We start from the raw sequence: 13,942 nt of genomic DNA on the forward strand, positions 1-13,942 counted from the left end.
GAAGTGCTCTTACACAGAAGAGAGGCTGAAGATGCTTTCCAAAGCCATTATCCTCTGGCCTAATCTGACCAAAGGCACACAAGTGCAACAGCACAAATGAATCCAAAGACATCAAGAGTAGATTATACAAATCAGAGCAGCAGCTTTCAGAAAAATAGAAAACATTTTGTTCAAGAGCTTTTGACTCTTACAGATGAGGTAATGTGACATCAGAGAATCAAGAAACCAAAAGTTTCAAAGAGAAAATAATTCTGCTTTTTGTATGATCTAACAGTATATAAAGGTCAGAAAAGCATCTGTATTAGGAGCAATTATCTACAGAAATGCTAACAACTATCTTGGATGCTATCAGAAAACAGCACTGAAAACTTTCATGTCAAGACACTTTTAAATTCTATGAGAAACCACTAAACAAACGAACTGTGCCCATAGAGCAAGATCCTCATATTGCCAAGACAAGTGTCACATTGAACATGCTCCTGTGCTTTGCAGTAAACTTGGCACAATCTCCAAAAGCCTTTCTTCTGACATCTCTAGAGCATGCCTCATGGTGAGCAAATGTAGTATACTTTAAAACAGTCAGAGAAGAAGCCAGATTTACGTAGTTTTTTTAAGTGGTTTCTTTAAAATCATAGAGAACAGAAAGAGTTCAGCTTCACAAAGTCCATACTTCAGTCATATGTCTAAATTAGACAGGAAGCTATTACACCTGGCTTAAACTGAATTCTAGGATGTCACACAGCAAACAGAACACAGCAAAAGACATATCTCACTGACAAGTTTTCCTCTGTTTTGAAAGAAAAGATTATTCTATACAAAGGACTTTCTCATAAAGGTTTATTTAAGGTCTCTAGCTTTCAAGAGGCTTTGAAGAAGCCAAAAGAAGCCTTAAAGCTTTATTTATCAAATCTTTATGATCTTTTAATAGGAAAACCTACTCAGAAAGCAACTTGGAAGTCTTGCAAGGAACACAATTTTCTGAATGCTAGGTCAGAGGCTGGGAATTTGACAGTGGAAAAGAAAGTAATCTGGTTCAACCAGTTACTCTGTGTGCAGTAAACATTTGTTTATTCAAGTTGAATTTCTGCTTTGAATAATTTGATTATTAAAAATTTTAATATATCCCCCACCCCCTTTAAGAAAAACACAAAACTCTCATTTGTTTATTTAATGAAGCTCTAGGAAAGCTTCAGGCTGCCCTATAGACCACTTATTACAGCAGTAGTGCAGCTTGCCAGAGTCCTTTGTAACTCATGGTAATAAATCCCAGAGCTTTTTCAGACTAAGAAATTTGAAGAAGTCTGTCATTCCAGGAGTGACACACTATACACAGCACAGATGATTCACACTGAGCATGTGGAAATACCTGTATTTTCTTAACTCTTCAGACTAGATTTTATTGTTAATCATGTTACCTTTAGATCAAGAACCTCCCCCTCAACCCCCGAATTAGCCATTTGGTTTCATTACAGACACCACAATTTGTAGGCATGTATGATGGAGGCATGTGCTGGAGTAATATGAAGCATTCAGAAATTAACTGCAGCTGCAAAATTCTGTTGTTGCTTACTGGCATGTGAGCAGGACTGTCAGATGGAACATACACACACATTCTAGTGCACTTACACCAGAAGTTAGGAGCTTTCAGTGCATCCCCTCAACAGTATGGATCTAGTTCATTTGTCTGATTTTGCAGAAGAAAACAGTAGCACGTCCAAAACATTTAGGAACATAGTCTATATAAATTGAGCCTATTAAGTATATTTAATAGCAGGAACATCTTTAAGGTACTTGGTATGTGCTGTTACAGGCCAAGTTATAAGCTGTCTTGAATGCTGTATCAAATATTCTTACAAGGTCAAGATTCAGACCCTGCTCCCATAATCCATGCCCCCATCTTGGTCAAGTTTAAATGGATTTAAAATCAATTTAATTACACTTGATGTTTACCAGCTATTTTTATTTGAGACTTGGAGTACACCCCATTACATGAAGATAAGCTTTCTCAAATAAATTCCAAGTGCTTCATTCTGCCTTTTTAATTCAATTGAAGTTTCTTAAAAAGCTGAGAAAAAACTTGAGTTATTAGTGGCTGGTTATCAGAATTGGTGGGAAATTAACCATACATGTATACTACCAATTTTAAGAATTTTCTAAAGAGGACTAGAAAATTAAAAAACCCTAAATAATATTAATTATTACTTATTTTTAAAGGAAGACTCTTTCATGCTACATTGTGCAATTGTGTTGTAAAATGCCTTTTCCCATTAAGAGATGTTCTCTTCCACAGTATAAAGCCACAAACAAAACATGTCTGTAGCTTTAAACTGGGGTACACACTCCAAACAGTTTCAGAGCTGTACACTGTTGCTCATGACCTGTGCACTAAAATATGCACACTAGCACTACTTGCTATTTAAAATTAATGTTATGCATGTATCTGCTATTTTTCTTTCTTGTAATGTCTTCTGGCTTTTATCATCAAGATGTTATCAGTATCTTAAAAGCAGGCTTTTGCAAGTGTCTTTTCAAAAATACCCTGAAGTAAGTAAATGAGCTGCTTTCTGGGGGAGTTTCTTATGCCTGTGCTTAGAGGTAAAAAAAGCAAAAGACAGCCAAAAATGAGAGTACAAGAAAAAACAGACATGCAATATAAACACATTGTCAGGATTAAAAAACACCCCAACAACAAACTCAAAAAACCAAAACAAAAACATCACCAATTTTTCTAAAGCAGAAATAATTTCCTTCCATACTGCTACATAACTAATACAGAAACTTTTCAAAAATGAATAAAAGATCTGAAAACCAAGCATAAGATCTTCTACATAGGCAAGACAAGGAAGTACAAAGTGATGTGAACGGAGGCTTCAAGGTATCCTCTCGAGACACTTCTGTCAGACACAGAAATATTTGTCCTGAATTTCTGGCTCTATCATTTCAGGATGTTATTTAATATATTGCAAAATACAAGTCACTTAAATACACAAGAAGCTGAGTCACTGAGAAACTAGATTACATCTGAAAATGGGAACAGACATTTGCAATATATTGAGTTTTCAGGAATTTCAAGGCTGGAAAAGACAGGGATGGGAGATGAAGAGTCAAAATGAGCACAGTGATGTGTCTTTTATGCAATAGTCTTGTGGATAATGATCAAATTCTGTTCGTTTAAAAATTTTGGATAAATGAAAGATTTTCCTTTTGCTTAACCTTATTCATGACTGGTAAGAGACACAAAACTGGCTTTGCACCACCTTCTGATTTTAAGATTTACCAAATCACCTGAAAAAAAAAAAGAATTTGTTGGGAAGGTAAGGGGTAGTGAGAAATGGGGAGAAACACAAGAGTTTGGAAATAGACCTAAAGTTTTCCTAGGCATATTTTCTTATTGGAAACTTCTATTAAGTAGCAAATATTCATGAAGGGAAAGAACCAGCTTTCTTAAGGGTTACATCTGTAACGCCTTGTATGATAAAAGGAGGTTCAAAAATTCTAGCCTGCATCTGAATGAAATCCTAAACTAGGCCTATGTAAAGTGGATGTTTGGGGGAGCAGCTTACAAACAGAAGGTAACTGAAAAGGCTCCTTCAGACTCACAGACACAGTGAACAAGCCCAGTGAGGAGTTTGAAGTAGGCTACAGACTGATGAATAAGCAAGCCAGAGGGAAGCTCACATGTACTGCAAACGTATGATTACAGTGGGTTGATTAGAAGTTTTCACAGATTCACAGGATACTCTAAAGTACTTCTACCTGCTTTTGGCACAGTCTTACTGACAAACCTAAACAAGAAAATCCTAAGCTGAAATTTAATCAGCACCTGCACCTTTAGATTGCATTTAAATTATGTTCCTCCTCATCATCAAGAGTCAGTAATTTCTTCTGCAAAAGAACTTCAAGCTTGCTACAATGCTGCTGGGCTTACAAGATTAAAGTCTAGTAAAAGAAAGGAGAGTGGAAAAAGCTGTTGAAAAAAATGCTTCAGGAAGAAAGAAAATCAGATCCTAAACCAAACAAACTAACCAACCCAAAATCCCACCAACACCCACCACCTGCTGCCATACTGAAATACTCCAACCCATGTACCTGAGTCAGTTTGGTTTGCTGGGTGCTAAATGCTGGAGCCTTTATCCAGCCCCTGGATCTGGCTTTGCTGAACACTTCACTGCTAGGCTTGCACTGATGCTGGTATTCAAGCTACCTAGGCCAAAGCTAACAAAATTTATATGGGTTTAAGATGTAGACACCCTTCACTATTATATATACTTGCACCAGACCATAGAAAATTGTGACAAAAGTTACTGAGTGACCCTTTAGAATATTTTAACAATTTCTAAAAAATGCATCAGATCTTATAAAAGAGCTGTCATCTGTCAGACCAAAAGAAGTTTAATCACAGCAGTAATTAAAGCACTGAAATTAAGTATTAATGGACCTGTTGCTCACTTTAAAGGAGGAAGCTTGTTTCCAGTATGCTTGTATTTTCAGAGATGACTCCCAATCTAAGAACCATGGCTCAGCTTAGAGGAGAGTCACAATAAGAGAGAACTGTAACTCAGTTCCTGAATGCTTGAAATAAAGAACACCAACGGAAAGGGAGTTAGATTTTCACAACCACTCCCTTTTCCTATGTTTAAACATAGTACCTTCTCTATTACATATCCATCCATGCTAAAGAGGGAGTTCCTACCTCCAAAATATTTTTCTGGTTACTGTTTGCTGTATCTGGTTTTTCCAGATTTCCAATCAGTGGCTATTATAACCTCTTTCATATTCAACATTCAGTCAGTCAGACAAGCTTAACAAGTATGTATTTCAACAGTAGCTATGATTACAGGTTTCATGTATGTCACAGGGATGCATACTGTACATACCTCTTGTGCTAGTTCCTGTGCATTGGAGCTGAGAGGATATGGAGGGCTGGCTTTGTTCATGTGGACTGTAACAGCGTTGTGGATCTTAAATGCATTCTGAAAATCGCTATTTTGAACAAGCTGTAAAATGAGTGAGATATCCTCTTGACTCTGAGGGTCTACCAAAACGTGCTGGATATGCTTAAGAGAATTTAACAGTTCTTCCACTTCTAGGTAAGAAATAACAAAATACAAATAAGATATGAGTTAACAAGAATGATAACTAAGTAATATTTATATTAAGAGTTATACAAAAAATTTTTTACTGTTCGGTTTTTAAACCAGCAGTGATATATGCAAGTTTATTAGTTATCTGTTATTCCAACTTTTTTGAAGCAGAATGTAACTGAATTAAGAGTAAAAAAAGAAGAAAAAAAAAAGACTTCAAGTCAGTAAGAGCAGTAAGACTTTATTGCCAAGCTCATCTTGATGCACTGAATATTCACTGATACCTTGGTTCACCTTTCTGTGTGTACCTATAATATATGGTAGAAATCTATGTATCTCAACTATATATTGCTTACTTATAGAATGAATGTAAGATAAGTAAACTACAATCAATTTGTAAACATAAAATTATGCTCAGTCTTGGCACATTAAAATAAAAAGTATGAAAAAATACCATCTGTGAACATCTATGAGTTTTGAAAATTATCTACAGCAAAAGAAAGTCCACATCTTTTACTTACACAAATATGAGTTCTGCTTGGGCAGTAAAATACTTTAACATTTTAATAACCAGTTTCTATATGTTTGCAGAATACTATACATGTACTACATTCTTGAGTTTCTAGAACTGATCTGATGCTTTACAAGCACTTTTCAAAGACTTTTATATTATTTTAATATAAATATTTAAATTTCAATTTTTCAAATTTAAATTTTGAATATTTAAATATAAATATTTAAATATTTAAATATTCAAAATTTAAATTCGAAAATTTGATATTTAATATTTAAATATTCAAATTTATGCTAAATAGGTCACTTCTCAAAATTAAGTACTTCAGAAACCACCTAAACCAAGGAATATGAATCAAACCCAGGTAAGATATTCTGAAGCAGACAAAAAACCAATTCATGTTCGGAGCCTTAAATAACATACATGTTTTCACACATTATCTGAAAAAAAAAATCTGTTCAGCCACAAGAAGCTGGTCAGCAATCTAACATTTTAATAAATTCAAATAAGCTAGAACTTTTGAACCCTGGTACTTAAAGAAAACGAACAATATAGCAAACCCCAAATTTTAAAACTGTCAGTTGATACTGATACCAGAATACCAGCTTTGAGAATAATTTTAAAATTCTAGCAACCTTCATTTATTCATTATGAGCTAATAAAATCAGGAACACTATCAGCTAAATTGTATTTTTAACATGAAAAATCCCAGTAGATACTGATCACTAACATGATCAGTACACTGAACACAAGCCTAGACTCAAAATTTTTGAGCACAACATAAAAAATGGTTGATAAATGGACACATAAAAACCATAAAGCCTAACAAAATATGCATTTCCAAGAAGTTCAATTGCTTTAATTTCCGGCAAACCATATCTACATACAAGCTGTCTAGTCCGAGTCTGCAAGTTAAGTCTTCTGTACTATAAAAGGAAACAAACAAGCCAGGGCTACTACTCTTGTACGTTACAGTCTGAAGGACAATAAAAAAGTAATAAAACCCCTCCAAAACCATTTCACACATGCTAAAAACATCCTACCCACCAAAGGTCAAGGACTTCTTCCTGTAACCACCAAGGAAACAAAGGGCAATAGGACAAAAGCTGCACAGAAAGCTTGGATACTGGATGTGCAGGATATTCCACTGCTGATATCCAGTACAACTCACAACACTAATTATGGTAGCCAATGTCTCACTAGGAAACTGTATACACAATATACTGCTTATCACACTGGGAGAAATGCCATTTGGAGAGAAGGCTAAAGAACACTCCACAAGTGAGAATATTTGCTAAACAGGACATTGTCAGCTGGCAAAATTCTCATCTAATGGAGAATGCACAGTACTGAAGTATCTCTTCAACTCAATCTCCCAAGTCTGAGGAAGTGCGTTATTTTCAAGCATAAAGGAAAAAAAAAGTATGTGAAACAGATGTTATTGTATAGCTCCTGACACCTGCTTGGTTAAAAAAACATACTAACTCAAAGTTCTGCTATTTGTTATGGTTATTTGATTTAAAAAGCAGTGAGATATTAGAGAAGAACCTTGCTACTTTTATGTCTTCCTAATTATTTTACTCCATTATTTCTGAACTCTCTCTTACATATCTGAAAATTCAAATACATACACATATATACACACCCAATTCTAATACATGTTGCATGTAAGATACAAATTCATACAGAAAGACAGACATCTTACTCTCTATCTACAACAGACATCCTGTTCCTAGATGTCTTTACATATTTTCTCTTTTTAGCCCTTTGCTAGTTCCTTCTGTGCTGCCCTTTCTTACAAACTACCACAGTACTCTCTTTCCTGTATAATTCCCTTCTACACTGAGGCTTCATCTGCTGGAAACCAAAGGTTTATACCAAGTGATTTCCCCCCACCACAAAACTGTAAAAAAATACCCACCTGAACACAGTTATAAAACAGAAATAATGCTTCAAAGGAGTGAAGTTAAGTATTCGTCAAAAGGCAGCACTCCATTTCCTTGTCACTTGTTTTAATAAAAAACCACACACATAAACCCACACACAAATCCTGGCTTTATGCATGCCTAATTCTATATTCCTGCTTCTGAAGTCTATATCACAGATGAGATTATGATGCAGGGTTCGTTTTCTTTTTTTTTTTTTTTTGTTTTGTTGTTGTTGTTGTTGGTTTCAGTCTTTTTAATGTACCAACAATACAAAAAAGCACCAGGTAACAAAAGACTCCAGATATTTCCTATAAAAAGGGTTGTCTTGAAGAAAAATAAGTTCAGTAAGACCAACATCTGCATTTACTCACAGAAAAGTCAGGGTTCTTTTGCAGAACAAGTCCATTTTTTAATTGCAGATCAATTAGCAATCAAATACTGGGTTTTGTCAAGTCTTCTTTTACATGAAGTGCTGCAGCCTTTTTCCATTAGACTATGAAATGGCTGGAATGTGACTGAGCACTGTGAGATATACACATTAATCAAAAGACTGCCAGGGCAAAAGTATGCAGCTGCAGGGGAGGATGTGCAGTCACATGTTAGATTAGAAAACCAAGAAAAGAAAATAGATGTTTTTTATTACCTTAAACAAAAAGTTAAGAAGAGCAAACTTAAGAAGATAGGATTTATTATACCTCAGTACCAATGTCTTCATTTCCAAACTTTTCTATAGAGTAATCTATGTGCTGGTACTAGTACTTTAATGCTTCAAATAGAACATAAATCACATAGTTAGGAAAAGTAGTTTTGGATAAAACAGTATTTCAGAAAGTCTATTTATAACATATTTATAAATAAGTTTTGGCCAAGGTATAAAAGCAAAAAATAGGCAGCTTTAAAAAATAATCATCAATGTAGCCAGAAAGGGCTTACATATGAAAGGCTTACTTCCATGAAATGTTAGTTACTCATTTAACTGAATTAGCCGAATGAACTGCAGAAAACCAAAGAAGTCTGCATTTTATGGAAGCATATTGCTGTGAAAAAGCCAGTAAATACTTACATGCACATGTGCTAGGTGCAGAGACTATTACTTCCATTTAAACAGCTGTCTAAATCATATACTGTTTTGATAACAAACATGCCCTTTAACATTCTTTTGGTTAAGTCTCCTGTTTTATTTTGATATATAAATTCCAACTTCTTTAATCTAGTCTGCTTTCTTTTATGACGATAAAAACATTAAAGACTTGGCAATGATCTGCCAAATTAGACACTGGCACTTACAAAATATTTTCCAAACTAAAAATACAGACACATAGGTCAATATTCTTACTTAAGAGATGTATCTTCAGGAGAAGCTCTACGGATTAACACACACACACACAAACACACACACACACTCACACAAAAGAAAAATGAAAGTCAGTATTTTAAAAAATACCTAAGAAGGACAGTTGAACATCTCTGTCATTCACTAGCACCTGTCCAGGTTTATTTGGGGTTTTCCTAACTAATCTCAGAGATTTGTGAATGTGACTAAGCACTTTAACCTGGACAGTAAAAGTAGAAAGAGGGAAGAGCCAGATGCTGTGTTACAAATTTTAGAAAGATTAACCCAGAAACTGGAAAAAGGACAGGCTTAAGAGTAGAAGAAAATTTTGTAACAGTTCAAGTTACTGCAGAAGCACTTCACTGAATTTAAATTTTAACTGTTTTTGACAACACTAGTGACTGAATACAGATTCTTTAGGGACTATATAGGTTAAAAAACCACCATATTTTATTTAGAACTATTTTTTCCTATATTTGCAAGAATTCAACATCATAGGTGTGTATAATCAAAAGCAGTACTCTTAATCACAGAATCACATAGCGGGTAAGGTTGGAAGGGAGCACAGTGGGTCATCTGGTCCAATCTCTCTGCTCAAACAGGGTCCTCCTAAAGCACACTGCACAGGATTGCATCCAAACAGTTCTTGAGGACCTCCAGCGAGGAAGGCTCCAGAGCCTCTCTCAACAATCTTTTCTAGTGCTCTATCACCTGCACAGTGAAGAAGTTCTTCCTCATGTTCAGGTTGAATTTCCTGCCATCAGTTTTTGCTCATAGCCTCTTGTCCTCTTGCTTGCCACCATCAAGAAGAGCTTGACTCCATCCTCTGACACCGTCCCTTCAGATGCTCACAGACATTGATGAGGTCCCCTCTCAGTCATCTCTTCCTGAGGCTGAACAGGCCCAGCTCCCTCAGCCTTTCCCCAGAACAGATGCTCTCTTCTTGCACTTCACTGGATCCACTCCAGGACCTCCCTGTCTCTCCTGTCCTGAGGAGCCCAGAACAGGACACAGCACTCCAGGTCAGGCTTTACCAGGGCTGAGCAGAGGGGCAGGATCCCCTCCTTTGACCTGCTGCCACAATGCTCTTCCTAAGGCAGGATCTCATCAGCCTCCTTGGCCACAAGGGCACTGCTGGCTCATGGAATGTTGAACTATAAATCTTCTCTTCTTAAATCTTAAGTTTACTGATCCAAATGACAAGACCCAAATATTGATTACCGAAGTGGACCAAGTCACCTAGTAAGTTTTCTTCAAGATGCACCTCATACCATATATTATTTCCTAATTTATCTCTTTCCAGACACACACCTCTATAATCTTCTTGCCCCCGATGTCTGGCATTTCTCTTCTTACACCAAGTATTCAAAGAATCCTAGCTTCCATTCAAAACCAATTTCCCATCTTCTATTCCCATCTTCTGAGCCAAAACTAATTTCCTCCTTCTAGCTTTTCACAAATACTTGGACAATCCCTCAGCTTCTCCCACAGCTAGTACCCTTCTGAATTCCCCACTGAGAGATTTTAAAACCCATTCTTCATCATCACAGTAATTTATTTACTGTTATTTCTCCTGTTCAAACACCTTCAGCTCCTAGCTGGTTCTGAGGTGTGTCAGACTGAGATATTACTCACTTCTAATCCCTACCAGCTTCCATGGGTAGCTGCTTTGCCCATTGCTTTGCACCAATCCTCCTCCATGATCTCAGCACCTCCAGCATGAAACCTGGCCCCAGCTTTCTAATTCCAAGTCACACTTTCCTCCCTTCTCTAGTTTCAATTTCCAATTCCTTCAGCCGTCTTCACAGCTTTAGGCCACTGTGGCTAAACAACTCCGAACTGCAGACACTTTTACTGTTTGACATCTATTTTTGTATCTTCTGCTTTGTGTTCCCTCTAAGGAGAGAATTTTACAATCAAATACCTAACACTTCATAAAGTTAACTACAGAATCTGCTTCTTGCAAAGAGATCTCTCAGCTGACAAGCCCTGCACTAAAAAAGGTACACCCTCCTTGTTTGTAACTGACCCTGCTATCCACAGGAGGTTGAACAGATGACTTCCTGATGACCCTTTCAATCTAAATTTTCCTAAAGAGGGATTTGTACAATAAGGATTACCAGAGGTTATGGAGCAGAGACATGTCTTTAGCAGAATCGCTGCTCAGCCACACAAATATTAGAGATGAAGTAAAAAAGAAGAAATTAGCAATTTCATAGCTATATTTCACTCTGTATTCTCAACTAGCTATATTTCACTCTGTATTCTCAGCCAATAGGAAAGGAAAGAAAAAAAAAGAAATTTTGGTGCAGCCCAGAAAAAAAGGCCGCCTTTTTAAAGAAATCTGGATCTCTGAACAGGTATGGATTTTGAAATCTGAACAGGACTCTCACAGATTCCTAGTGCATCTTTTTCACTCCAATGTCACACATTTTATTTAAAATACTTATGTTTGAGGAAGAAAGGTTAGAAATTTTCACTAAACAACGAAAAATTTTAGCATCCATTTCTTAAAAAATTATTAACATCACATTTTCTTCAATGCCTAAGCAGATTTTCATTAGCAACACCATCACCTTAAGAGATGTATTGGTGCGACATTTTAATCAGGTGGTAATTGATAATGCAAGACAAAACAGGAAAAAAGCACTAGCATGTTTCTCCTTAAAGTATCAACAACTTCTTATTTTAAATGTCATTCTGTGTTTATTCATTCCTTATTCTGGTCTACAGTTCATCAAACATCATAAAATTGGGTATTACTTACATGGTTTTTCCCAGCCTTAAGAAGATAGAGACATTGACCGAATTAGTTATTATCCACAAGGTATTTAATTGTTTCCCAAATGAATCAGTTTTGAAAAGCCACTTGCTGAGGAACTTAGCCTGATGTTTGGCTAAATAAAAATACCCCAAACCACCACAAATCTGAAGAATAAGAAGACTTTAAATCTGTTTATGAAAGATTAGCTAAATTAGGTTTTCAGTGGCCTAAAAGAGTATTAATATCAAACAAATCTTTACTCCATTGGCCCACTCACTGCATTTTACCTACCTAGTGTTTTCACAGTGTAATGAGGACTCTCCAAAACAATCCCTTCTTCTGTGTCAAATATTGGATTATCTATTCCAGTTTTAGGAGGAATTTGTGCTAGTTTCTTTAGCCTCATGGAAGCAGTAAGGTCCAGTTCTTGTTTCCTTCCCTCTTCTTCTCGCCTGCGCCTCATGTCCTCCTGCTGCTGACGGATCCGCTCCAGCTGAGCACTGCGCCGCATGGGCATCATCCTGGAGCCCAAGTCCCCAGGGCAATCAACAGCCATTTCTCTGTGCTTCTGAGGTTCCTCAGGAGACATAAGATCCACATTTTTTGCTTCATTGTCAGAGTCTTCTGTGATATGTCCATTCATATGAGAAGTTGTCATGATTATCTGTAATTATGCTTATGCTCTTCAAACCAAAATGCTGCTATTTGCTATTAGGCCAGTTTGTGTTACGGTATTGTGTAAAATCCATTATAGATTCAAATATATTTCCCTTCCATCACAAGACACTCGAAGAGGCATCCAGGAGGAAAATCTAATGACAGATATTAAAAAAAAAAAAAAAAAGAAATTAGTGAGTAATTGGAAAATAAGAAAACACCTAAGGTCCCCAGGCATCAGAACAATGAAACTTTCCATCCAAATTTACATAGTGGTTCTTCCCCTACTAAGAACTACAGAATCCTCACAAATCTGTTTCACATATTTTGGTAGACTTCAGGTACCAATGTCAGAAAAGGAGCACTGTTCCAACTAATGTTAAAATCTCTTTTATTCCCAAGTGAAAACCGTGGTGATTCTGTACTTAACACAATAGCAAATAAGCAGTTTTCAGAGAGTTCCCATTCAAGTTTTAATTTGTATTTGCATTCTTAAAAATTCCAACACAAACCACGCTTACAATCCTACAGACACTAAATTTGAAAAACTTGTTCTAAACAACACATTCTTAAGTAGCTGAGTATGCTGAACACCAGTAAAGATATTTGCATTTATTGTTTATAAATTAAGGCATTTATATAAACATTGCTTCCTGGATTCAGAGAAGACAGGTCTGACATAGAGTTCATCTAAAAGATACTATCTAAAGCAGACAGGAGCTGCACTTACACAATTACAAGTACAGATAAAGTCCTAGGATAAGGGTTTGGACAATTCTGGTTAGCAGCTACTCTTAATACTTCCCATAGGTATGCATTAAAGCAGGAAGGATTACATACAAGAGTTAAAATCCTTGTGTGGGAGTACAGACATACAGCTTTGACAGAGAATAATAATTAATCTCCACAATCGACTATGATATTCCACTATACTACACACATTTTAATCTGGTTCTTATTCCTGATGATTCAGGCTAAAGAGCTTAGGTGTACTGATAAATATAGCCACTCATCTCTTACATATAATTACAATTAATGCACATGTAACAGAGTGTTTTATACCACACTGCCTTTCTGTCAGTGTTCGTTATCCACAATCTGTCCAATTAAAAGGTCATAAAATTAACAAACAGTTGCATACAATATCATCAATATACTTAATTTTTCAAGCTACATTTTACCACTTTTTTTTTTTTAATTTACTGAAAGGAAATAGTACGAAATATCTCTAAGTTCTATTACACACTGGAAGACACCAAGACAGAAAAAAACCCCAAAAAAACCAAAACCCAGAATCACCTACATTCTTACACCAAATGTTTGTGTTTGGAGGAGGAAGGGAAGGATGTTTATGCTGTAATTAAGTTGAAAATTAAATATCTATAGTTCTGTTTGGGAAGAGCAGCAATAGAGACTCCTACACAAGTTTTTGCCAGCTTGCAATTCTAAATATGTAGAGCTATTCATTTTCATGAGGAGTAGCACACAGCATACAGCAACAACAGAATTATTTCCTTTACTTGTTTCCTCTCTAGCCCCTGCTACTAAATAGTTATTACTAAAATCTTCCCAATAAGAAAATTAAATTAAAGCATTTCTGTGGTAGTAAAAATTCTTTTTTTTTGCCCTTATAAGCACTTAATTGTACTCCACTGATATGCT

The 13,942-nt window shown here is 36.0% G+C and overlaps 1 protein-coding gene across 1 annotated transcript in view; it reads right to left on the reverse strand.

Annotated features, from left to right (window-relative positions):
• The window catches only part of PALS1 (protein associated with LIN7 1, MAGUK p55 family member), a 55,635-nt gene that overhangs the window by 16,543 nt on the left and 25,150 nt on the right, over positions 1-13,942 (reverse strand). The window contains exons 2-3 of the mRNA XM_066552187.1: positions 11,915-12,435; positions 4,878-5,086 (exon numbers count right to left, since the gene is read on the reverse strand). Of these exons, the coding sequence (XP_066408284.1) occupies positions 4,878-5,086; positions 11,915-12,281 (576 nt within the window). The 5' untranslated portion in view covers positions 12,282-12,435. The remainder of the gene's footprint in view (positions 1-4,877; positions 5,087-11,914; positions 12,436-13,942) is intronic.

The sequence above is a fragment of the Molothrus aeneus genome, chromosome 6 (genome assembly GCF_037042795.1).
Source record: "Molothrus aeneus isolate 106 chromosome 6, BPBGC_Maene_1.0, whole genome shotgun sequence".
Classification (NCBI taxonomy): Eukaryota; Metazoa; Chordata; class Aves; order Passeriformes; family Icteridae; genus Molothrus; species Molothrus aeneus.